Source organism: Stegostoma tigrinum, chromosome 27, assembly GCF_030684315.1.
Source record: "Stegostoma tigrinum isolate sSteTig4 chromosome 27, sSteTig4.hap1, whole genome shotgun sequence".
In the NCBI taxonomy this organism is placed as follows: Eukaryota; Metazoa; Chordata; class Chondrichthyes; order Orectolobiformes; family Stegostomatidae; genus Stegostoma; species Stegostoma tigrinum.
This window is the reverse complement of record NC_081380.1, coordinates 1,199,253-1,226,515: the sequence shown is the minus strand read 5'-3', so window position 1 is coordinate 1,226,515 and position 27,263 is coordinate 1,199,253. Positions and strand designations below refer to the sequence as shown.

Sequence of the window (27,263 nt, the reverse complement as noted above, 5' to 3'; positions counted from 1 at the left end):
TCCATGAACACCACAGACAATTTAGCATGGCCAATGCTCATCTTTAAACTTCGGAAGGAAACTGAAGCAGCTGGCAGACATAAGAGGGAATGTGGAAACTCCAGAAAGCGGAAGAGCAGAGGTGGGATCACACTGAAAAGGAACTTTTTAACTCTGAAGCTGTGGCATAGGGCTGGGGTTGTGAGCCCAAGGGACCTTAAACTATCAATGTCCACCAGCCTTTCGGTGGTGGAGGAACACAGGGACAGGAGTAGGCAATTTAGCCCTTCGAGCCTACCGTCTATTCATTCGGGCCATGGCTAACCTGTGGCCTAACTGATCTAGGCCCAAAGCGTCTACCTTCCGGCTCCGCTGATGCTCCTTGACCTCTTGTGTTCATCCGCGGAGGAGGCGGGGATTTCGACGCCGCATCGGAGACGTTCGGCGGCAAACGGCCGGGGGAGGGCGGGGTTTTCAGCCCCGGCGGCGGGTGAGGCAATTTCCATGGTAACGGAAGCGGCGGTCACCTGACCAGCCGCCATGTTTAACATCAAATTGTTGCTGCTCGGACCCCGAGAGGTACGTTAAAGACGGGCATGGGAGCAGGGGGAGGGGGAAATACGGGAGAAAGAGTGGATGAGTGAGGAGGACAGTTTGTGAGAGAAAGAGAGCGCGATGGGGACGGGGGGCTGATGGGGATATGGGGTCAGGGGGGCTGATGGGGATGGGGGGGGACTGATGGGTTGGGGGGTCTGATGGGGATATGGGGACGGGGGGGGCTGATGGGGATATGGGGACGGGGGGGGCTGATGGGGATATGGGGACGGGGGGGCTGATGGGGATATGGGGACGGGGGGGCTGATGGGGATATGGGGACGGGGGGGCTGATGGGGATATGGGGACGGGGGGGCTGATGGGGATATGGGGACGGGGGGGCGATGGGGATATGGGGACGGGGGGTGCGATGGGGATATGGGGACGGGGGGTGCGATGGGGATATGGGGACGGGGGGTGCGATGGGGACGGGGGGGCGATGGGGATATGGGGACGGGGGGTGCGATGGGGATATGGGGACGGGGGGTGCGATGGGGATATGGGGACGGGGGGTGCGATGGGGATATGGGGACGGGGGGTGCGATGGGGATATGGGGACGGGGGGGGCGATGGGGATATGGGGATGGGGGGGCGATGGGGATATGGGGATGGGGAGAATGGGGATGGGTGGGCGATGGGGATATGGGGAGAATGGAGATGGGGGGGCTATGGGGATATGGGGGGTGATGGGGATATGGGGTTGGGGGGGAATGGGGATATGGGAATGGGGGGCAATGGGGATATGGGGATGGGGGAGAATGGGGATGGGGGGACGATGGGGATATGGGGATGGGGGGACGATGGGGATATGGGGATGGGGGGACGATGGGGATATGGTGAATGGGGGGGAATGGGGATGGGGGGTGATTGGGGGGAATGGGGATTGGGGGGTGATGAGGATATGGGGATTGGGGGGTGATGGGGGAGAATGGGGATTGGGGGGTGATGGGGGAATGGGGATATGGGGATTGGGGGGTGATGGGGGAGAATGGGGATTGGGGGGTGATGGGGGAATGGGGATGGGGGGGTGATGGGGATGGGGGAGAGTGGGGATTGGGGGGGTGATGGGGGGAATGGGGATATGGGAATGGGGGGGCGATGGGGATATGGGGATGGGGAGAATGGGGATGGGGGGGCGATGGGGATATGGGGAGAATGGAGATGGGGGGGCTATGGGGATGGGGGGGTGATGGGGATATGGGGATGGTGGGTGATGGGGATATGGGGTGATGGGGGGAATGGGGATATGGGGATGGGGGGGGCGATGGGGGAATGGGGATATGGGGATGGGGGGGGCGATGGGGGAATGGGGATATGGGGATGGGGGGGGTGATGGGGGAATGGGGATATGGGGATGGGGGGGCGATGGGGGGCGATGGGGATATGGGGATGGGGGGGAATGGGGATGGGGGGGGAATGGGGGGGGAATGGGGATATGGGGATGGGGGGGCGATGGGGATATGGGGATGGGGGGGCGATGGGGATATGGGGATGGGGGGGCGATGGGGATATGGGGATGGGGGGGCGATGGGGATATGGGGATGGGGGGCGATGGGGATATGAGGATGTGGGGATGGCGGGGGATATGAGGATATGGGGGAATGGGGTTATGGGGATGGGGGGGAATGGGGATATGGGGATGGGGGGGCGATGGGGATATGGGGATGGGGGGCGATGGGGATATGGGGATGGCGGGGGATATGAGGATATGGGGGAATGGGGATATGGGGATGGGGGGCGATGGGGATATGGGGATGGCGGGGGATATGAGGATATGGGGGAATGGGGTTATGGGGATGGGGGGCGATGGGGATATGGGGATGGGGGGTGATGGGGGTATGGGGATGGCGGGGGATATGGGTGATGGGGGAATGGGGATATGGGGATGGGGGGGAATGGGCATAATAGGGATGGGCGGGAATGGGGATGGGGGGGTGATGTGGAGGAGCGGGGATATGGGGATGGGGGGGTGATAATGGGGATATGGGGAATGGGGGGTGATTATGGGGATGGGGGTGATTATGGGGATGGGGGGTGATGGGGACGGGGGGCTGATGGGGGGAATGGGGATGGTGGGGTGATGGAGAAATGGGGAATGGGGATGGGGGGGATGGGGATTGGGGGGAATGGGGATGGGCGGGAATGGGGAAATGGGGATGGGGGTGTGATGTGGAGGAGCGGGGATATTGGGATTGGGGGGTGATGGGGAGGTGATGGGGGGGAATGGGGGGGAATGGGGATGGGGAGGTGATGGGGGGAATGAGGATGGGGAGGTGATTGGGGGGAATGGGGATATGGGGATGGGGGGGAATGGGGATATGGAGATGGGGGGGAATGGGGATGGGGAGGTGATGGGGGGGAATGGGGATGGGGAGGTGATTGGGGGGAATGGGGATGGGGAGGTGATTGGGGGGAATGGGGATATGGGAATGGGGGGGAATGGGGATATGGAGATGGGGGGGAATGCGGATGGGGAGGTGATGGGGGGGAATGGGGATGGGGAGGTGATTGGGGGGAACGGGGATATGGGGATGGGGGGTGTTTGGGGGGGAACAGGGATTTGGGGATGGGGTGTGATTGGGGGGAAACGGGGATATGGGGATGGGGGGATGGCGATATGGGGGATGGGGATGCGGGGGTGATGGGGGGGGATGGGGATGCGGGGGTGATGGGGGGGGATGGGGATGCGGGGGTGATGGGGGGAATGGGGATATGGGGATGGGGGGTGATTAGGGGGGATATGGGGATGGGGGGGTGATTGGCGGGGATGGGGATGGGGGAATGGGGATATGGGGATGGGGGGGTGATGAGGATATGGGGATGGAGGGTTGATGGGGATATGGGGATGGGGTTTGATGGGGATATGGTGAATGGGGGGGGAATGGGGATGGGGGGTGATTGGGGGGAACGGGGATATGGGGATATGGGGATGGGGGGGTGATGAGGATATGGGGATGGGGGGTTGATGGGGATGGGGGGTTGATGGGGATATGGGGATAGGGGGTTGATGGGGATGGGGGGAATGGGGATGGGGGGTTGATGGGGATATGGGGATAGGGGGTTGATGGGGATGGGGGGAATGGGGATGGGGGGGTGAGTGGGGGGGAAGGGGGATTTGGGGATTGCAGGGGTGATTGGGGGGGAACGGGGATTTGGGGATGGGGGGGAACGGGGATTTGGGGATGGGGTGTGATTGGGGGGAATGGGGATATGGGGATGGGGAGGTGATGGGTATGGGGAGGTGATGGGGGGGAATGGGGATGGGGAGGTGATTGGGGGAATGGGGATATGGGGATGGGGGAGTGATTGGGGGGGAATACGGATATGGGAATGGGGATATGGGGATGGTGGGGGATATGGGGATGGGGGGGAATGGGGATATGGTTTTGGGGTTGGTGATGGAGGTGGAATGGGGATATGGGGATTGGGGGGTGATGGGGGGGAATGGGGATGGGGGGGTGATGGGGGGAATGGGGATGGCGGGGTGATGGGGATATGGGGAGAATGGGGATGGTGAGGTGATGGGGATATGGGGAGAATGGAGATGGGGGGATGATGGGGGGGATATGGGGAGAACGGGGATGGGGGGATGATGGGGGGGGAATGGGGATATGGGGAGAACGGGGATGGGGGGGTGATGGGGGGGAATGGGGATATGGGGATCGGGGGGTGATGTGGAAGAGCGGGGATATGGGGATTGGGGGCTGATGGGGGGACAGGGAATATGGGGATGGGGGGGGATTGGGGATGGGGAGGTGATGGGGGGGGAATGGGGATATGGGGATGGGGGGTGAAGGGGGGGGAATACGGATATGGGGATGGTGGGGGATATGGGGATGGGGGGGAATGGGGATATGGGGATGGGGGGGTGATGGGGATGGGGGGTGATGGGGGGTAATGGGGATATGGGGATGGGGGTTGATGGGGGAAATGGGGATATGGGGATGGTGGGGGAATGGGGATATGGGGAAGGGGGGAATGGGGATATGGGGATGGGGGTGGTATGGGGATATGGGGATGGGGGTGGTGATGGAGCGGGGAATGGGGATATGGGGATGGGGTTTGGTGATGGAGGGCGGAATGGGGATGGGGGGGTGATGGGGGAGATATGGGGATGGGGGTTGATGGGGGGGGAATGGGGATATGGGGATGGGGGGGTGATGGGGGGGGAATGGGGATATGGGGATGGGGAATGGGGATGGTGGGGTGATGGGGAGAATGGGGATGGGGAGGTGATGGGGATATGGGGAGAATGGGGATGGGGCGGTGAAGGGGATGGGGCGGCGATGGGGATATGGGGAGAATGGGGATGGGGGGGCTATGGGGAGAATGGGGATGGGGGGGCGATGGGGATTTGGGCAAAATGGGGATGGGGCGGCGATGGGGATATGGGCAGAATGGGGATTGGGGGGTCATGGGGATATGGGGAGAATGGGGATGGGGGGGTTATGGGGATGGGGGTTTGATGGGGATATGGGGATGGGGGGAATGGGGATATGGGGATGGGGGGGGAATGGGGATTTGGGGATTGGGGGGGAACGGGGATTTGGGGATGGGGGGAACGGGGATTTGGGGATGGGGTGTGATTGGGGGGGAATGGGGATATGGGGATGGGGAGGTGATGGGAATGGGTATGGGGGGGTGATGGGGGGGAATGGGGATGGGGAGGTGATGGGGGGGAATGGGGATGGGGAGGTGATTGGGGGGAATGGGGATGGGGAGGTGATTGGGGGGAATGGGGATATGGGGATGGGGGGGTGATTAGGGGGGAACGGTGATTGGGGGGGAACGGGGATATGGGGATGGGGGGGTGATTGGGGGGGAACGGGGATATGGGGATGGGGGGGGTGATTGGGGGGGAACGGGGATGGGGGAATGGGGATATGGGGATGGGGGGTGATGAGGATATGGGGATGGGGAGTTGATGGGGATATGGGGATGGGGGGTGATGGGGGGAATGGGGATGGGGGGTAATGGGGATATGGGAATGGGCGTAATGGGGTTATGGGGATGAGGGGGGAATGGGGATATGGGGACGGGGGCTGATGGGGATATGGGGGCGGGGGCGGGTGATGGGGATATGGGTACGGGGGAGTGATGGGGATATGGGGACGGTGGGGGGGAGATGGGGACCGGGGGGATGGGGATATGGGAACGGGGGGTGATGGGGACGGTGGGGGCATGGGGATATGGGGATGGTGGGGGAATGGGGGGAATGGGGATATGGGGATGGGGTGGTATGGGGATATGGGGATGGGGGTGGTGATGGAGGGGGGAACGGGGATATGGGGATGGGGTTGGTGATGGAGGAGGAATGGGGATATGGGGATGGGGTTGGTGATGGAGGTGGAATGGGGATATGGGGATTGGGGGGTGATGGGGAGGAATGGGGATATGGGGATGGGGGGGAATGGGGATGGGGGGATGATGGGGGGGAATGGGGAGAACGGGGATTGGGGGGGATGGGGATATGGGGATGGAGGAATGGGGATATGGGGATGGTGGGGTGATGTGGAAGAGCGGGGATATGGGGATTGGGGGCTGATGCGGGGACTGGGAATATGGGGATGGGGTGGAATGGGGATATGGCGATGGGGGGGGTGATGGGAGGGAATACGGATATGGGAATGGGGATATAGGGATGGGGATATGGGGAGGAGGGGGATGGGGATGGGAATATGGGGATGGGGGGGTGAATGGGGATGGGGATTGGGGGGATGGGGATATGGGGATGGGGATGGGGTGGGTGGGAATATGGGGATGGAGATATGGGGATGGGGGGTGATATGGGGCTGGGGGTGGATGGGGATTGGGGGGGGGTGGGGATATGGGGATGGGGTGTGATGGGGGTGGAAGGTGATATGGGGCTGGGGGCGATGGGGATATGGGGATTGGGGGGATGGGGATATGGGGATCGGCAGGATGGGGCTCTGGGGATGGGGGGGGATGGGGATATGGGTTTGGGGGTGCGAATGGGGATATGGGGATGGGGATATTGGGATGGGCGGGGATGGGGATATGGGGATTGGGGGGATGGGGATATGGGGATGGGGGGAATGGGGATATGGGGATGGCGGGGTAATGGGGATATGGGGATTGGGGGGTGATGGGGATGTGGGGATTGGGGGGTGATGGGGATATGGGGATGGGGGTGTTGGGGTCGAAGGTGATATGGGGATTGGGGGGTGATGGGGATATGGGGATGGGGATATGGGGATGGGGTGGTGATGGGGATGGGGATATGGGATGGGGATATGGTGATGGGGGGTGATGGGGATATGGGATGTGGGGTAATGGGGGTGGATTGGGATGAGGATGGGGGATGGGGATATGGGGATAGGGGGTTATGGGGATGGGGGGTGTGATGGGGATATGGGGATGGGGACTAGGGGATAGGCGGTGATGGGGGGGATGGGGATATGGGGATGGGGGTAATGGGGATATGGGGATGGGTGGTGATGGGGGGGATATGGGGATGGGGGGTGATGGGGGGAAATGGGGATATGGTGATGGGGACGCAATGGGGATATGGCGATGGGGGGGTGATGGGGATATGAGGTTGGGGGTGTGATGGGGATATGTGGATGGGGGCATGGGGATGGGTTGGTGGGGATATGGGGATGGGGGGATAGGGAAGGGGATGGGGATATGGGAAGGAGGGGGTCGGGGATGGGGGGATGGGAAAATGGGGATATGGGGATGGGGGGGTGAATGGGGATGGGCGGGGATAGGGATATGGGGATGGGGGGGATGGGGATGGGGTGGATGGGAATATGGTGATGGGGATGGGGGGTGAATGGGGATGGGGGGATGGGGATGTGGAGGTGATGGGAATATGGGGATGGGGATATTGGGATGGGGGGGTGATGTGGATATGCGGATGGGGGGTGATGGGGATATGGGGATGGGGGTGGAAGGTGACATGGGGATGGGGATTGGGGGGATGGGGATATGGGGATCGGCGGGATAGGGCTACGGGGATGGGGGGGATGGGAATATGGGGATTGGGGGGCGAATGGGGATGGGGATATTGAGATGGGCGGGGGTGGGGATATGGGGTTTGGGGGGAATGGGGATATGGGGATGGCGGGGTGATGGGGGTGGGGGGTTGATGGGGATTGGGGGTGATGGGGATATGGGGATGGGGGGTGATATGGGGATGGGGATATGGGGATGGGGGCAGATGGGGATATGGGGATGGGGGTGATGGTGTGGAAGGTGATATGGGGATGGGGGAATGGGGATGGGGGGTGATGGGGCTATGGGGATGGGGGGTGTGATGGGGATATGGGGATGGGGACTTGGGGATCGGGTGGGATGGGGATATGGGGATGGGGGGATGGGGATGGGGGTGATGGGGATATGGGGACGGGGTGGGATGGGGATATGGGGATGGGGGGGTGGGGATATGGGGATGGAGGAGGACGGGGATGGGGGGGGTTGGGGATATGGGGATGGGAGGTGATGGGGTATGGGGGGGATGGGGATATGGGGATGGGGGTGCCGATGGGGATATGGGGATGGGGAATGAAGAAGCGACAGGGAGACAGTAGCTCTGTAGAATGCACTGTCTGGGAATGTGGTAAAGACAGGGTGAATTGAGGCATTCATGAGGCTATTGGAGGAGTAATGGCCGAGTGGTATTATCGCTAGACTATTCATTCAACTATCCTGATAATGTTCTCGGGACGCAGCTCGAAACCTGCAATGGCAGATGGTGGATAATAATTCAATAAATCTCGAATTAAAGAACTCAGAAATAGTAGGAACTGTGTCTCTTCATTCTTAATCCTTTTGATGAACCGGAACAAGTTGTCCCCACCTACTGTATCCAGCTTCCTCATGTTTTTGTAAACTTCTATACACTCTCCACCCTCTCCAATCTATTCTTGTAATTGAAGTTCCTCGTGCCTGAAACCATTCTTGTAAATCTCTTCTGCACCTTCTCCCATGAGTTCACATCCTTCCTATAATGTGCCACCCAGAACTGTACACAGTACTCCAGCAGAGGTAAAACCAAGTCTTCTGCAAGTTCAGCATCACTTCCTTGCTTTTATACTCTATGTACGTATTAATAAAGTCCAGGATATTGCATGCTTTACTAACTACTCACTCCACCTGTCCTGGCACTCCTAAATGACCTGTTTTCATATACATCAAAATCACACTGGTACTGAACCCCTTAATTTGTATTATCTATCCATGATTTTCCAACCAAAATGCATTACTTCACACCTTTCTGCACTGAACCTCACCTGTCAACTACCTGTCCTCTCCACCATGTCCTTTTCTCTGTATTCTTTTGGAGTTCTATATTATCCTGCTGATAAACTTGGAAGCATCTGAAAAATTAAAGTCATCCCCTGCACAGGTAGGGGTTAAAGTGATAGTAATGCCTTTGAATATCAAGGTAAAATGGTTACATTCTATCTTGTTGGAGATGGTCATTGTCTTGCAATTGTGTGACATACGTGTTACTTGCCACTTAACAGCCCCAGCCATGAAATTGGTCATATACTACACCTGCTTATTCCCTGTTTCTTCACATAATTAAGGAATTCTACTGAATTAATATAACAATTTCCCTTTGAAAAACTATGTTGGATTATATTCTGATTTTCTAAATGGCAAAATTGTCTCAGTGAGTGCAATGGAGTAAATTAATAGCTTTAAAAGTGTGGTCAGTGGAGGATCTCCAAAGGCTAGGTCGTTGGAGTTTTAAAAATCCGATGTAAATTATTTGGGGTCTAGCTCTTTTGCAAGGTGCCTACAGAAGCTCATTGTAGACCCTAAGGAAGGAAAGCAGTGAAGCTATCTCCATGAGAAGATATTTCTTGCATTTGGGAGGTGACAGAAGTGGAATAAGGTGAGATGCTCAGAAAGAAATGTGCCAAAGGAGTAGGGACTCAAGCTAGGGTGTAATTTGGTGACCAGAACTAGACTGTCACTGCAATGACCTTGATGGACAAACAGTTGAAGATGTAGCCGGGACAGGGTGGGGAGGGGGTTCATTAAGCGGAAAAGTATAGTTGGACCTAGGTTTCTGCTAAGAGATAATAGAAACTGCAGATGCTGGAGAATCCGAGATAACAAGGCGTGGAGCTGGATGAATACAGCAAGCCAAGCAGCATCTTAGGAGCAGGAAAGCTGACGTTTCGGGCCTCGACCCTTCATCAGAAATGCCTTTATTTTCTTGTTTTATTTGAGTTTAGTGGGTCAGCTAGTGCAAGCAGGTTTGTGGATTTTGGGAAGGAGATAGAAGCAGGCAGTTGGGGAACGATGAGGTTGGAGGCTGTGGGTGGGAGGTAACCTGAGGTGATGAGGTTGTAAAATGTGAGGCTGGATGAACACAGCAGGCCAAGCAGCATCTCAGGAGCACATTTGTGCTCCTGAGATGCTGCTTGGCCTGCTATGTTCATCCAGCCTCACATTTTATTATCTTGGAATTCTCCAGCATCTGCAGTTCCCATTATCTGTGATGAGGTTGTGGATGGTTTGAGAGGTGATGTTTTGGTGCTCAGGGGTGGGGTCGTGATCCAGGGGACAGTAGGAGGAGGTTTTGGAGAGTTGGTGTCTGGCCTCACTGATGTAAAGGTCAGTGCGCCATACTACAACTGCGCCTGTCTTGTTCGCGGGTTTTATGGTGAGGTTGGGATTGGAGTGGAGGGCTGCACATTCTGTGAGGAAGAGGTTGGAGTGGGTGAGTTTCTGTTAATACCATGTGCTACTGCAGTCATCCACAGTAACTTCTGGTCTGGTTGCTGTATACTTATACACCCCTGAATTTCTCAATTGCAGAGTGGAAAATCTGTTTTGGCAAATTTTCTGTCAGATGCAACTGAAGCCATTGGTGGTGATTACAGCCCAACACAAGGTGTCAGGTCAGTGAGTTATTTTGTTTAAAATGGCACTTCCTGTCTGACCGTCTCTTATAGAAGCAGTTGCTGTGCTGGCAGCAGATATTTACCATCTTATTACACATTTTGTTGTGAAAAGTCTTCTGAGCCACAGGCACCTCTAGGCTGTTGAGGGCTTGCAGTTTATTACACAGATGGTTGGTTACTGAGATCAGGGACGGAGAGGAACAGGAGCTTCAAGCTGCCATCTAATGGTCACCACTGGAAATATCAATGTGGACTCAGGTATCAGATATACACAGATTAGACATGCCTTTGATGACCGTTATACTGTAAAGCATGGAAGTGGTAACAAGATCATGGTTGTTCTGATAATCCTCAACTTGTTTTCCCCATAACCTTTGATTCCCCTTACTGTTTAATAATCTGTCTATTTCAGTCTTCAGCTTGCATAACAACCCAGCCTTCATGGTCTGCTGCTTTAAAGAATTGGATGGGGAGGACTTTGTTAAGTGTGTACAAGAAAACTTTCTTATTCCATACGTGGACTTACCTACTAGAGAAGGAGCAAAGCTTGAGATCCTGTTAAGAAATAAGGCAGGACTAGTGACGGAGGTGTCAGTGAGGGAGTATTTTGATTATACTTCTACTAGTTTTAAAATAGTTATGGAAAAAGATAGAACTGATTAAAAAGTTAAAGTTCTAAATTGGAGTAAGGCTAATTTTGATGGTATTGGACAGGAACTTTCAAAAGTTGATTGTGGGAGGCTATTCACAAGCAAAGGAATGTTTGGGGATTGGGAGGCCTTTGAAAATGAGATAATGAGAGTTCAGAGATAGTATATTCCTATCAGTGTGAAGGGCAAGGCTTGTAGTTGCAGGGAATGCTGAATGACTAGAGAAATTACGACTCTGGTCAAGGAAAAGCAGGCATATGTAAGGTATATACCACTGGGATCGAGTGAATCCCTAGAGGAGTATAAGAGCTGTGGGAGTATACTTAGTAGGGACATCAGGAGGCTAAAAGAGGACAAGAGGTAGCCCTGGCAAATGGGGTTAAAGAGAATTATGTAAATACATTAAAGGCAAAAGAGTAACCAGGGAGAGAATAGGGCCCCTTACAGATCAATATAGCCATCAATGTGTGGAATCAGGACATGGGTCAGATTCTAAATGAATATCTGGTGCCAGTATTTGCTGTGGAGAAGGATATGGAAACTAGAGAACATGGAGAAATAAAGAGTGATATCTTGAAAGAGCTCATATTAAAGAAGAGGAGGTGCTTAAGGTCTTAAAATGCATAAAGGTAGATAAATCCCCAGTATCTGATCAGGTTTTTTCCAAAAGTTCGTTTTAATCTAGGGAAAGGATTGCTGGGCCCCTAGCAGAGATAATTGTATCATCGACAGCCACGGGTGCGGTGCCAGAAGACTGGAGGTTGGCTAATGTGGTGCCATAATTTAAGAAGGATCTTGTTAAACTTGAGAGAGTGCAGAAAAGATTTGCAAGGATTTTGCTGGGACTGGAGGGTTTGAATTATAGGGAGAGGCTAGATAGGCTGGGGCTTTTTTCCCTGGAGGGTCAGAGGCTAAAAGATGACCTTACAGAAGTTTATAAAATCATGAGGGGCATGGATAAGGTGAATAGCCAGGGTCTTTTTCCCATGGTGGGGAAATCCAAAAATGGAAGGCATAGGTTAGGATGAGAGGGGAAAGATTTAAAAAAGACCTGGGGTAACATTTTCTTAGAGGTTGTTAGAGGTTATGGAATGAGCTGTCATAGGAAATGGTGTAGGTGGGTATAATTACAACATTTTAAAGGTAACTGAGTATGAATATGAAGGATTTAGAGAGATATGGGCCAAATGCTGGCAAATGGATTAGATCGGATTGGGATGTTTGGTCAGTGTGACAAGGGTCTGTTTCCGTGCTTTGTGACTCTGACTTTATGACTCTAATTCCACAAATTCACTACCTTCTGAGAGAAGAAATTGCTTCTCATCTATTTCCTAACAGGGCAGACATAACTCTAATATTACACTCTCTGGAGCCTCTTGGAGATGATCAAAATGGTTGGCACCTTCATGGATGCTGTTTTTCTAGTTTGGGTGATCTAGGACAAAGGAGTCCTACAGTAGTGGTGATACTGAATATTGTTGTTCCCCTCTGGCTTCACCCTGCTTTGATCCTCATTGCTGGTTTCACTTTTTCCTGCTGTGTTCTCACTAACTTAGTGCTGCTTTTACCCCCACGGCTGGTCGCACTGACTTTTTCCTGCTACTCCCCCACTGGTTCAGAATACTTCTCCAACATAATATAAGAAACAGAGAAGGATCTCCTTTGCAAATGGCCTACTTCTTGCAATATATGAGAGAGGCAGAGGTTATGATCGCAATCAAGGAAGAGATAAGTGCAGAAAATGTTCCCATATACATCGACAAACAACCAGATGAGCCTGCATCACCTTCTAAAACAATACAGGAGACAAACAACAATTGTTTGCATATTCATATTCAAAGTGCATGTAATTTTTCAGTTGATGAGGCAATTAAGTTGCTTCGTACATACGTAGAACGTAGAAAAGTACAGCACAGTACAGGCCCTTCGGCCCACGATGTTGTGCCGTGGAATAATCCTAATCCAAAAATAAAACATAATAACCTAACCTACATTCCCCTCAATTCACTGCTGTCCATGTGCATGTCCAGCAGTCGCTTAAATGTCACTAATGACTCCGCTTCCACGACTACCACTGGCAAAACATTCCACGTGATCACAACTCTCTGGGTGAAGAACCTCCCTCTGACGTCTCCTCTATACCTTCCCCCGAACACCTTAAAACTATGACCCCTCGTGGCAGTCAATCCTGCCCTGGGGAAAAGTCATTTGGGAAAAGATTATTATATATCCTAAAGAAGGGGAGGAGTAAATGATAGATGGAGATAGAGCCCAGAGAGAGAGAAAAAAAAACAGTTGGGCAGACAAAGGAATAGGTAAAGAAAGGTCAGCCTGAGCCTGAAATGTTTAGAATCTTATGTCACAAATTATATACCATACAGAAATGATACCCTTCAGAGGTATACTGACATATTGATCATGAGGCATAACACAACAACTTTGGATACAGAGCACAGATTGAGGCCATTCGTGCCATCAGGCTTTTAATTATCTCCATGGGTCACACAAGGCATCAGCGAGGAAATCTCAATGAACAAATGCATTCCCCACAGAAAATGTTGCTTTGCAGAGAGAAGCAGGTAACTGGTTTGCTTGAGAATATTTTGCAGTGAGGAACAGGCAGCAGATTAGTCACAGAATGCTTGTGCAGAAATGCAGAATGTTCAGACTGTTTAACACAGTTTTGATGCTCAGACACTGACTCTGCTTGAGCAATGTCGGATGCTAAGCCCAGTTAAATGAACAATTTGCCACATCGTTTGTTATCAAGATCTGGCTCACATCAGAAGGTTAATGATTATGGGCTATTCACTCCCGCTGCAACTGGGTCACAGTGAATGGCTCCTGCAGAGACGGAACACAGACTCAAGTGATGCTGTAGCCATTTGCTCAATTCTGTAAATTTGCCTGGTTTTTTGTTTCATCCAGATTGGTCTGGTTTACCCCTGACTAGTGGAAGAGAGAGATAGCCCACAGTCAGCTTCCAGTGGTAGGGCAGCTTCCAGGTAATACCTCCCAATCCAGATATTGGAGCCTCTGGATTTCTCAGACTGTAGAAAAATCTACCAGAAGCAGTCAGGAAACACAAGGTGTTTTTCCAGCTCCTCAAGCCCAGGTCAAAAAGCTACTGGGCACCTCATACACATCACAGGCCTGCAATGTGTATCAGTGCAGGGGGCACCTGGCTGTTTTAGGTGGTCACCTCATTCTCATCTGCAAATCCAAATGCAGCAAGTCACACTTGCCATCTGACCACCCAGCAGGCAAAACCAGTAAAACTGGTAAATGGAACAAGCTGGTCTGACACATCTTATAGATTCAAAATGGAGGGATGTTCATATAACCTGTACATCCATTTCCAGGATGCAGGAGGTTGAAGACATGATCACTGATGATGCTGTGATTAAAATCCTGGCATACACAAGAAACTAGAATGGGAGGATATTGCAGAGAAAAGAAAGGATGAGGCGATGGAATGATGTGAAAATAAGAACAATGATTTTAACATTAACGAGTTACTTTAGGAAGGAACTAATGTCTGTAAACAATAGAAGAGTACGGGGTGCATGTTCGGTGGAAACTTGTAAAAGGGGAGCAGAGTTTAGATTAATTAATTATTATAAATTAAATTTATAGATGTGAGGAGCCAACTTGAAGCACATTGCAAAAGTAATTTCTGGAAAACTCAAATTATCAGAGCAATTTACAGTGCCAAGATTGACTAACAGTGCTGGCGATAATTTTAAAAGTTTGTTCACAGAGTGTGGGTGTGGCTGGCTAAATCAGTGTTTGTTCCGCATATGTATCAACCCAGACAGCATGCCTTCCCTAAAGACCTGAGAATTTGCAACAATTACCAAAGGTTACATTAGATCAGCTCTTAATTACAGAATTTTAAGGAATTCAATCCACTCTTCACCATCTGACATAGGGGAACTTAAACCTATGTCTCCAGAAATTGAGGCTTGGATTCTGGATGAGTAGCACAATGGCATTACCACAACTTCACCACCTTCCTGAATATATATGACTACATTATATAATGAGACCCCAGTTCCAATGACCTTGGATCAAATGCAGACAATAAATAATGCAGGGCTCAGAATAACAACCAAATGTAACTAAAATAGGAATTTTAAATGAAAGCAGGTAGGAAGATGCCCGGGCAGAAGATGTTCATGAACATAAGAAATAGGAGAGAAGATCATTCACCGATTCAAGCTTCCCACCATTCAATAAAATCATGGCTGATGTGTCCTAGGCTTCAGTAACTCTTTCATGCTAGCCTTCTCAAACTGGTTAATTGAGTTAAATCTGGGATCAGCTTCCCCCAGACTCCTTTACTGACCAATTTGTTCAGACATCTTATTACATGTCTCCGGAGTGAGTAGAACTTGACAGAAAAACCTCTTAGCTCAGAGGTGGGGACACTACTACTGTTCCACAAAGGCCTTCATCAAACTCCTATGCGTCAGGTGCAGATGGTAAATGTTAAATGGACTTGTGGGTTAATGGGGTTTCCAGCCATTGCCCTGATATCCTACTGTCAAAAAGCTTGCCTGCTTCAGTTGATGAATCCTGTTTGATATCAGAGCCCTGTGACGTCAATTGGGACTCAATGATCATTTTAGGTTGGAACTGAGTGGAGATTCTCTGGTCAGCTTCATGAGTAAAGGATGAAAACAGGATTAGGAGAGATAAGACTTGAATCATTTGTGGAGGTGCCTGGAGGAATAGTTCACTCCTGGGAATGTCTCTAAAAAGAAAAGATTGAGGGCTACCACTAACACTGGGGCCTTAACTGTTGATGTTCCACAGTGACCTCTGCCCTCTGCTACCATTACAGAATGTGGGCGAGGATCTTGGTCCCTCCAGCTCAACTCCCTGATAAACAAAGGGCCACTAATTTGAAAGATCAATGCCAACCTCCAAATTTGCATAGGAGGGAGTTGGCTACATTGAATGGAACGGAATTGAATATAGCATTAAACTTGTTAGAACACTCCAACCCATACCACATACCTATCATTCCTGTGGCTGGCTTCTGTCTTTCTCCCCAAAGGCAATGAGTCTTTCCAGGAGGTTGATGAATTCCTGTCAGTTGCCTCACTGCGGGTAACTCCTCTGCCACATAGCATTGACCAGTCCTACAGGAAACGTAACTCGAAACATATCTTGCCTGAGACCAGAGGTTACCAAACCTTTTCATACTGTGACCCCATCTTAATGCTGTGATAGCAGAATAGTACCAGACTGGGGCAGGTGAGACTTCAAAGGGCAGGGTTTATCTTATACATTTACTGGATATGGGCCTCACTGACTAGGTCAGCATCCATCGCCCGTCCCCAACCGCCCAGAGGGAATTAAAGGCCAACAACATTGCTGCAGTCTGGAGTCATGTGTATGGCAGTTTCCTTCCCTAAAGGACATGAGAGAAACAGATGAGTTTATTTTCTGTGACAATTGACAGTGGTGGTTATGAAGAGAAATTGGAGGCTGGGATTGTTTTCCTTAGAGCAGAGGAGATTGGGGGGTCGTGGTTGAGATGTAGAAGATTATGAAGGGCAGAGGTAGAGTAGACACGAAGGAACTTTATCCCTTGATGGACTGATCAATGACCGGGGGCAGAGATTTAAGTTGAGGGGCAGAAGGTTTAGGGAGGAATATGAGAAAAAGCTTCTACACCCAGAGGCTAGTGGGAATCTGGAACTCATTGTCCATAAGGGTGGGTGAGGCAGAAACCCTCAACATTTAAGAAGCATTTAGATTTGCACCTAAGATGCCAAGACATACAAGGCTATGGGGCCAAGTGCGGGGAAATGGGATTAGAATAGTTAGGTGGTTGTTTTTGACCAGCACAGAAATAAAAGGCGTTTCCTGTGCTTCAGACCTCTACGACTCTATGATCACCATTAGGCTTGTTCCAATTGTTTTTTACAATTAGTTTCAAATTTCATCACCTACCATGGAAGGAATTGGAGTTACGTTTTCAGACGTTGGTGTCAGACTCTGGATTGCTAATCCAGCAATGTTACTGTTACACCACCACCTCTACAAACTCCCCCGGTGGGCTGCTTTCAAAACAGCACGGATCGCTAGATGCATAATTGCAGTTGCCTGGTGTTTTCAAGGCTCTGTAGGAGCCTGTGACTAGGCCTCGGCACTCAATCTTTGATGGCACATGCATAATTTGGACCAAGGCAGTATGAGTCACGCACATGACCAGGGGTCTGGGGGCCAAAGCTAGGACATTCCGAGTCTCTGCCTCACAGCTGTGATTGCTACTTTGGATCTGCGGCCCTGATTGCTCAAACTGTGACCTTAGTGGAGGTCGTGACTTACAGCCCTTGTTGTAGGAAAATGTCCCAAGATCCTCTCGGCCCCAGTGACGCTATACAACAAAGGTTTTACAGGTTGGTAATCCAGAGGCCTGGATTAATAATAGATATCATTTATAAAACTACCCTAGCTGCTCAAATTCAACTCATTCACTCAAATAAATCTAGACCAAAAGTTGGTATCAGTAATGATAGCCATGACAGGACCATGTTGTTGTATAAACCTATCTTGTTACTAAAGCCCTAACAGTTCACACCCCACTATCTCATGGGTAATGAGATAAGTAATAAATTCTGGGTCTGACATGTGGTAGATGAGAGAAAAAAGAATCTTCTCCCATTGAGGTGCCAAGATCCATCGAGAACCAATGCACACCAGAAGAACAAGCCACACGTATTATAACATTCACAAGTGGTCATATCCTGAAGGAGAGCAGAGTAACTCAATTAGATAACTCAATGAGACTGTTACAATGAATAAGCTGTTCAATCATTGTAGAGCCGATAGCTCACATTTCCAGACATGGGGTATATATTAACCTTTAGTTGGCGTAGGGAATTGTTTTACAATACTGCCTTCTTGATGATAGTTGCCAGTGTCACCATCACTAATTTTACATTTCTGACTTCCTCAGGAGCAGGCAGGTGGGCCTGGTTTAGTTTGGGATTATGGTCAGCATGGACTGGTTCAATTGAAGGGTCCTGTTTCTGAGTTATGTGATTCTGACTCTAAATTGTACCATCTACACAAGCGGGATTTTAACCCGTGGGCCCAGAGCATTAGGCAGGGCTTCTGGATTCTTACAAAGGGCTCGTTGTGTGAGTCTTTGTGTCTGGCTGGGTTTGCTTGGTACTTTTCCATTCTAAAACAAGAACGTGCATTTGTCCTTTCTCACCCTGAGCATTATAATGTATGAAATGTGGCTTTCAATTTATGCACATAGGCTCCCTCAAACAGATACAAATGAGATAAATAACCAGATAATCTGTTAAAGTGATGTTGTTTAAGTCATAAATATTGACCACAATATTGGGAAGAAGTCCCCCATTCCTTGTCCCCTCTGAAATATGGCACCTCTGACAGTGCAGTACCTCTCAGTATAGCACTGGGAGTGTCGGCCCAGCCTCTGTGGTAGCCCTTTGTGGCAGTAAATGATTGTTGTTGGAGTGCTAGGTTGTTGTGAGGTGGCGAGGGATGTGGCAAGAAGGGCAGGCAATTGGAACGATTATAATGAAATGAAGAACTGCAGGTTCTGAAGATCTGAAATAGAAACAGCAATTGCTCCAGAAACTCAGCAGGTCTGGCAGTATCGGAGAGAGAAAGCAGAGTTAATAGTTGAGTCCAGTGACCCTTCTTCAGTAGTGACTGTAGCTTGGAAAAGGTTGTTATTATGCTGATGACAGCAGGGCTGGGAGGGAAAGGAGAGAGGGGATGTGTGGATACACAGCCCACACAGAGAGAAAAACACAGTTCAGCAGAAAAAAGCACGGTTGGTATTAAGACAGGGAAGGAGAAATGGCGATCACGATTTGGTGAGAAGGGGTTGGCTATGCTGAAAGCAGCTCAGCCATGAGCTGTGGGGGGGTGGTTAAAGAACATAGGAGAAGGTGTTCAGGCCCTAAAATTATTGAACTTGATATTGAATCCTGAAGGAAGTGGAAAATTAGAATTTTCCAGCTTGTACTGAGCTTCGCTGGAGCATTGCAGCAAGCTTAGACAGAGATGTTGGCCAAGGATGATGGTGGTGTGTTGAAGTGGCAGGCAATTGGAAGATAATTGGGCAAGTTGGCCCCAGAAAGATGCATGCTCCCCATTTCTTGTCACCTCAGCAATGAGAATCTGCGAGAGGGTTCAATGAGGATCTGCGCAACTCACCAGTGAGAAGGCCCTTGAGTGATCAAAAAGAGACCTCCAATTATCCACATGTCTCCGGCCCAATTACCCTCTTCCTTCAGAGGAGTGAAAGTGGCTGGTTGTGCCCTGCTGGTGGATCGGGGAGCAAGGGGTATGGGGCTTCTCCATTTATCCTAATCTGGAGGGGAAGGGGATAGGGATGAAGGGATGGCCGTTGAGACACAGGCCCCTTGCTCCCGTATCCTCTGACATCCCTTTCCCTACCGAAAACACCCCCACTCTGTGAGACCCAAAAGACAAAGAATTACTGTCTGCCCATGGAACCCCGTGGATCAGAATGTCCCCTCCACCTCTTGCCCCCACTCTGCTGACACAGAGCTTTAATGTCGGGCCTGTGATTTGCTGAGAAGCTCAACAGTTTGCTCCAACCGAATGGATGAGACCTTCACTCAGCAAGTTTTGTCATCGGTGCAGGCTGGAAGGTGCTGGATTGTTCTGTCAGCCTCTGCTTTGAAATACTGCCAACTCCCCCTGCATCTGGGCTTTTTGTGAGTGTTTTCTCAGGATGTGGGCACTGTTTCTGTTGCACTTATTTCCCTCTGTTACTTAGCAATCTTTTTGCGATGCCTTTTGCAGGCTGCTGCTCAGAGTCCTCCCAAAGCAGCTGGTGAAATGTAAAATGAATAAAACCATGCTTTGGGAACAAAATGCAAAATTTCCTGAACAATGATACTGAAGTTACCGGATAAGGACCCATCTGTGTCAATACAGAAGAAGGAAATCTGCCATCATTGCCAAGCCTAGCCTACCATTGACTCCAGACCCACTGCAAGGACAGAAGGGCAGGAGCTGACAGATCGTTTCAACAGTTCCTTTTGATGGGTTTGTGCACATCTCACAGGCTTGCCAGTTAATCAGCTTACGCAATTACACACACATTCATGTCTAATTTTAATAATTCTAAAGGGTACCTCGCCGCTCCTAATGGCCAGTTTACATCTGCTACAGGTGCCTCCCATAGCATATTCAAGGAATAACTTCAGTGTCCAAAAGGGTACCCTGCCTATCCAAACAACACCTCCGTGGGTCACCCTCTGAAATAGCCAAGCAAGGGACACCCTTGTGTCAAACCAGGAACGGAATGCTGTTTAACTACACCATTGCTGCCCCCCACCCACCTTCCCGTCCTCCCTGAAGTGGTTCCCTAAGGCCTTCTCAAGGGCCAGCTAGGGATGGGCAATAAACACATGCCTTGCTGGTGATGTCTACCTCCCACGAACTAAACCTTCAGGAAATGTGAAGAACAATCTGCTTCATGGGAACGAGAGTTGCATAAGTCAGGTAATTGTGCCCAGATTTCCAAATTAGTGCTCCACAGCATGATTTCTGCTTCCAGGCACAATTGGCTGGTGGGATCTTTCATAAGGGTGGTTTAAAGGCGTTTATCTAGCACATTTCATCAACACTAGACAACTTGATGTACATTCACAGCCAATGAGGTACAATTAACAATAATCAGTGGTAGAGATGGTGGCATAGCGTTGTCACTGGGCTAGTCTTTCAGGTTAATGTCCTGGGGAATAAAAGCAGAGAGAATGCTGGAGAAAATCAGCAGGTCTGGCAGAGAGAAACAAGGGTTAATGCTTTAACTTCGGTATGACTCTTTTTTTGGAATGGAAATGGGTTGGAAAATGGGATATACAGGTAAACATCAATGTAATTCTACCAGGACACATTGCATTCAGGGACATACCCACCCAAACCATCGACTTGAAAAGGCTATATTTCTGGGCTGTTCACTTGCTCTCTTACCACCCTTTCACTCTAACCCTACCTCAACACTCACAGCATCCTTGCCTTGCCTTTTTGTTCTTTGTCTCCTCAGCCAGAGATCCCAGGCTCTCAGCACTGCTGTCACGCTTTCGTGTTTAGTATAAACATAGGTTCAGGAGGCCTTGGTCAATTCAAGGGAGACAGCCCTGACTCATGGGGTCCTGGCACAGGAAGTCAAGGGCAGCCTCCAATACCAGTCCAGGGCAGTCAGTTGCTCAGGGAAATCAGAATCAACTTGCTCTCCACATACAGAGGTGAGGAGCTAATTATCACTACTGGAGGGTTGTTTCCAACCTGAAATGAGAGAGAGGTGAGTAATAAAGGAGATGACAGTGGATGAAACAGCCGATGGAGGTGGGGAGTGGTCCTGAATGATTAGACACACAGAGGATATGCAGGGTTAGTGGTGTTGGGGGAGGGGTGGTGGTGGTTTAGAGTGTTGGGGAAGATGCTGCAGGGTGTGAGAATGGTAGAGCATGAGTCTTGGTGGGTCACTGTAACAGAGATAGAGTGTAGCGGATAATTGAGCTTCTTCCTACAACATTAGGCATTCCTCCAGACACTGACATGATACTAAGCCAGGTGACAACCTGGGACCAGGCAGGGCATGGTCTGATGTCTGGCTTCCTCTGCTGGTCCTGGGTGAACAAGGAGTCCTATGTCTACACCACCCTATCCAACACGATCTCCAGGTCCCTGTCTCAAAGTGGGCCACCATTTACCCCTTCTTTGCCAGTGCAACTGTCAGGAACTGTGCAGGGCAGCTCCAGACTGATAGTGCTTGTCTGGCTACACAACTGGCTTTTGAAGATGGCACGGGTGCCAGGGATATTGGTCTAAGCTGGGAAATTCCATGTACAGCAAGAATTTGGCTAGCATTGGATAAGAGAAGTGCCAATGGGGTAGGGGTAGGTAGTTATTGAGATGAGTTTGGGAAGATGTGGTGAGAAGACTCAGAGAGAAACCCTATTAAGCTCGATAAAATGACTGCTCCATTTATTCAATACAACAGTTACATGGAAACTGGAGTAGGTCCTTCAGCCTTTCAAATCTACTTTATCATTCAAGTCGGTCATATCTGACTGTCTCCTCAACACCACTTTCCTGCACTATCTCCACATCCCTTAGATCTCCAATGACTGAACTTCGACAGCCCTCTGGGGTACACATGTTGCAGTTTCTAGTGAAACTATGGTAAGCACAGCAGCTTTGCAATTTTTATTTTTTGTATGCCTTTCTCGACCCGGCAGTTCAGCTGTTTTTGATTCCATGCTTTCCCTATTTGTGCGCTTTGTATAGTCATGCTCCCAGCAAATCGTTCTCCCTAATTTAGCTTGGGAGCTGTTTCTTCAGATTTGAGGCTTTTTTTTCCTTTTTATTTTAGATTCTGTTCTCCCCCTTCCTTCAAATCCTGTTCTTTCAAATCCTGTTACTCGAATTAAACCCAGGTAATGTCATTGAAAGGCAATTTGATGTGCTCACTGCTGACAACGATATGTATTTATTCCACCTGTGTGTGCTGATAGTGGGTCTTTGGCTCATTAATGATTCATTCTGAGCTGTTTCTATTGCGGCTTTTGTCAGTAGTGGTTTGTCATTGCTTTCTACTCAATTTTTTGGCGGGGGGGGGGAATGGAGAGGCCCACGGCTACTTCAGGAACAGGCATTTAACCCATACTATAATCTGAACTAGCTAACTGAGCTAACCTGCCTCAACTTGTATTTAGATAGCATCTTTAACGTAGTGTAGCACCCCTTCATGCAACAATGGGTTGTTAGCCTTATAATAATAACTGAGTCTCTTGACTAACTGGTTCTAAACATCACTTTGGGTTTAGGAATGGGCAACAAACCACGAAAGAAGAAAATAAAGAGCTAATTAACGTTTGCAATAAAACAGAATAAATGAGGAAATATTAGTTCTGATGAATGTGTTATATGTACTTCAACTGGCCTGTCCACCTGAGATAATTTTGAATATCATAGTTTTATATATTTTAAGTTTTATCTAAGTTGAGTTTATTAATACTAAGCAAACAATCTCATCTTCTAGGATTTTAGAGTATGAATGTCCAAATGTGATTGCCAATGGGAAAAATATTGGTTGTGAAGTGGAACTCTGGGACTGCTCTGGTGATCAGAAGTAAGTACTATTTTTATCAAGTGGGTGTTCACAAGCTTCAGGGGATTCAGAAGCTTTTGTGTAAAGAGGTTTCTTGGTCCGAAATCATCACCCCCGCATCCTGAGATTGTGTTCTCAATTCTCCAGCCTGGAGTGAAACAACCTCAGCATGTCCGCCCTATAAAATCCCTTCACAGACTTCATGTTTGAATGAGATCAGCTCTCATTTATCTAAGTTCCAGTTAACCAGTATGAGAGAGGGCATTCTTGGGGGTGATAATGGGAATTTGTTTCCAAAGGGATCGTTTTATGATTGGACAGAGTAAATTCTGGAGGTCTTAATCTGCTTTCAGTGAGAAGAATCAGGAATTGGTGTTTTGTTTGATTAGAGGGAAACATCATAGCTTGCAAAGTCAACACAGTATGGAGAAGGAGGAATACAGCAGGCCAGGCAGTATCAGCGGAACAGGAAAGTTGATGTTTCGGGTCAGGACTCTTGCTTAGAATTTCTGACGAAATTCCCCTGGAGAAAGCAGTTAGTTTAGGATGTTAGGAAGTAGGTTATCTCACTTTTAGTTCTAAACAATCAGTGTTTGGTTAGATCCTTGAAGGGCTATCTGAAGCTGAGAGAGTCAAAACTTTGTTTTATGAATTTTTGAAGAAGAGGCTTACAGATTCCCAAGACTAGGAATTGAAAGCAGCCGTTATGTCAAACCTATAGATGTGATTGTAAAGCAAAGGGCTGCTGTTAATAAATGGAATTTTTACTGTTTCAAAATCTTTCAAATTGTATTTCATGTAAATAGCTTGGTTTCTTCTATTTTGTCTATTTTTTTGCAAAATAAACACGTTATGTTGCTAAAACCAGAAATACAACTTTTAGTGCTTGTGTTCCAGTGAAAAATCACCTCATTAAATTAAAACCGTTCGATCTATCAAGCCATATTTCAATGTGCTGTCTAACGAGTCTAGTAATAACAACTGGGATCACTACATTTTATAGAATTACAAGAAGTTATGGAACCGGCATAGGCCGTTTAGCTGAACAATACCATGCTAGCATTTATGTTCCATTTGGCACTCCTCCCATCCTTCTTCATCTGACGATCAGCACAATCAATCTTCCTTTGTCTCTGAAAAGATTATCCAGTATTAACTTACACCAGGTCTCGCCTTTGTGGTGGAAAAGGTCAGCACAGACGTGACAGGCTGAATGCCCTGTTTGAGTCTGTATATTCCATGTAATTTATCAAACTGATCTGAGGCAATGAGAATGTGAATCAAATTCCATAAGCAGCTTCTTCAAAAATTCAGAAAATAAGATTGCTAGTTGATTAATCTGTAACATTTCTACTGGAGATATATACTTGAATACTTAATAGATCTGACACATTGATAGTTTTCATGTTACAGCTGTACAAAATTCTGGTGCGGCTGCACTTGGAGTATAGCGTACAGTTCTGATCGCCCTATTATAGGAAGGGTATGGAAGCATTGGAAAGGGTGCAGAGGAGATTTACCAGGATGTTGCCTGGTGTGGAAGGAAGGTCTTATGAGGAAAGACTGAGGAACTTGAGGCTGTTATAGTTAGAGAGATAAGGTTAAGAGGTGACTTAATAGAGACATACAAGATTATCAGAGGATTAGGTAGGGTGAACAGTGACAGCCTTTTTCCTGAGATGGTAATGGCTAGCATGAGGGATCATAGCTTTAAATTGAGGGGTGATAGATATCGGACAGAAGGTTCCCCATGGTAGGCTCATTCAGAAGGTCAGGAGGAATGGGATACAGGGGAACTTAGCTGTCTGGACACAGAATTGGCTGGCCAACAGAAGGCAGCGAGTGGTAGTAGAAGGAAAATATTCTGCCTGGAAGTCAGTGGTGAGTGATGTTCCACAGGGCTCTGTCCTTGGGCCTTTACTGTTTGTAATTTTTATTAATGGCTTGGATGAGGGGATTGAAGGATGGGTCAGCAAGTTTGCAGACGACACAAAGGTCGGAGGTGTCGTTGACAGTATAGAGGGCTGTTGTAGGCTGCAGCGGGACATTGACAGGATGCAGAGATGGGCTGAGAGGTGGCAGATGGAGTTCAACCTGGATAAATGCGAGGTGACGCATTTTGGAAGGTCGAATTTGAAAGCTGAGTACAGGATTAAGGATAGGATTCTTGGCAGTGTGGAGGAACAGAGGGATCTTGGTGTGCAGATACATAGATCCCTTAAAATGGCCACCCAAGTGGACAGGGTTGTTAAGAAAGTATATGGTGTTTTGGCTTTCATTAACAGGGGGATTGAGTTTAAGAGTCGTGAGATCTTGTTGCAGCTCTAAAAAACTTTGGTTAGACCGCACTTGGAATACTGCGTCCAGTTATGGTCGCCGTATTATAGGAAAGATGTGGATGCTTTGGAGAGGGTTCAGAGGAGGTTTACCAGGATGCTGCCTGGACTGGAGGGCTTGTCTGATGAAGAGAGGTTGACTGAGCTCGGACTTTTTTCATTGGAGAAAAGGAGGAGGAGAGAAGACCTAATTGAGGTATACAAGATAATGAGAGGCATAGATAGAGTTGATAGCCAGAGACTATTTCCCAGGGCAGAAATGGCTAACACGAGGGGTCATAGTTTTAAGCTGGTTGGAGGAAAGTATAGAGGGGATATCAGAGGCGGGTTCTTTACACAGAGAGTTGTGAGAGCATGGAATGCGTTGCCAGCAGCAGTTGTGGAAGCAAGGTCATTGGGGCCATTTAAGAGACTGCTGGACATGCATACGGTCACAGAAATTTGAGGGTGCATACATGAGGATCAATGGTCGGCACAACATCGTGGGCTGAAGGGCCTGTTCTGTGCTGTACTGTTCTATGTTCTATGTAAGTCAGTGGTAGGTTCTTTACTCAGAGAGTAGTAAGGGTGTGGAATGCCCTGCCTGCAACAATAGTAGACTCACCAACTTTAAGGGCATTTAAATGGTCATTGGATAAAAATATAGATGATAATGGAACAGTGTAGGTTAGGTGGACTTCAGATTGGTTTCAGAGGTTGGCGCAACATCGAGGGCTGAAGGGCCTGTACTGTGCTGTAATGTTCTATGTTTACATTCTGCATACATGCATGAGGTTGTACAGGAAATTGGTGAGGCCCCTTCTGGAATACTGTGTCCAGTTCCGGTTACCCATTTATAGGAAAGATATTATTAAGCTGGAGAGGGTTCAGAAAGAATTACCAGTATGTTGTCAGGTATGACAGGTTTGAATTATAAAGAAAAGCTGGATAGACTGGGACTTTTTTCACTGGAGCATAAGAGGTTGAGAGGTAATCTGATAGAATTTCATAAAATAATGAGAGATATAGATACAATTAATAGTAGTTGTCTTTTCCCTAAGATGGGGATTTCAAGACAAGAAGGCGCATTTTTAAGGTGAGAGGAGAGAGATTTAAAAATGACACGAGGTGCAAATTTTTTATGCAGAAGGTGATTTGCGTGTGTAATGAACTTCCTGAGGAAGTTGTGGATGTGGGTGTAGTTACAATGTTTAAAAGACAATTGGATAAGTACATAAATATGAAAGGTTTGGAGGGATATGGGTCAGGAAAAGGTAGTTGGAACTCGTTTAGTTTGGAATTATGTTGGGCATGGACTGGTTGGACCCAAGCATCTGTTTCCATGCTCTGTGACTCTATGGCTCTCCTGTTTACTATAAGCATAAAACTAAGTTTGTGAAGTTGTCCTTTTCCCCTCTGAAGGTTTGAGACTTGCTGGCCAGCTTTAATGAAGGATTCCAATGGAGTTGTCATTGTGTTTAACGTTGATGTGCCCAGCCACCTGAAGGAAATTGAGATGTTCTATTCCTCCTTTGTACAGCAGCCACGGTTACATGACTCTCAGTGTCTTCTGGTTGCTCACCATAAACCCAACTCAGTAGCTGGCAAAGGACGGCCTAACCTGGGTAAGTGTGATGGAATGACATTACTGTTGACAACAACTAAATGGCCTGTTGCAGTCTAATCAACAATC

The 27,263-nt window shown here is 49.0% G+C and overlaps 1 protein-coding gene across 2 annotated transcripts in view; it reads left to right on the top strand.

Moving 5' to 3' along the window:
• Positions 1-438: 438 nt before the first annotated feature.
• The window catches only part of ift22 (intraflagellar transport 22 homolog (Chlamydomonas)), a 48,184-nt gene continuing 21,359 nt past the window's right edge, over positions 439-27,263 (top strand). The window contains exons 1-4 of one of the 2 annotated variants that reach the window (XM_059655452.1): positions 439-558; positions 10,372-10,454; positions 23,187-23,276; positions 26,993-27,195. In XM_059655452.1, the coding sequence (XP_059511435.1) occupies positions 520-558; positions 10,372-10,454; positions 23,187-23,276; positions 26,993-27,195 (415 nt within the window). In that variant the 5' untranslated portion in view covers positions 439-519. The remainder of the gene's footprint in view (positions 559-10,371; positions 10,455-23,186; positions 23,277-26,992; positions 27,196-27,263) is intronic. The other variant, XM_059655453.1, reaches the window with a different exon arrangement.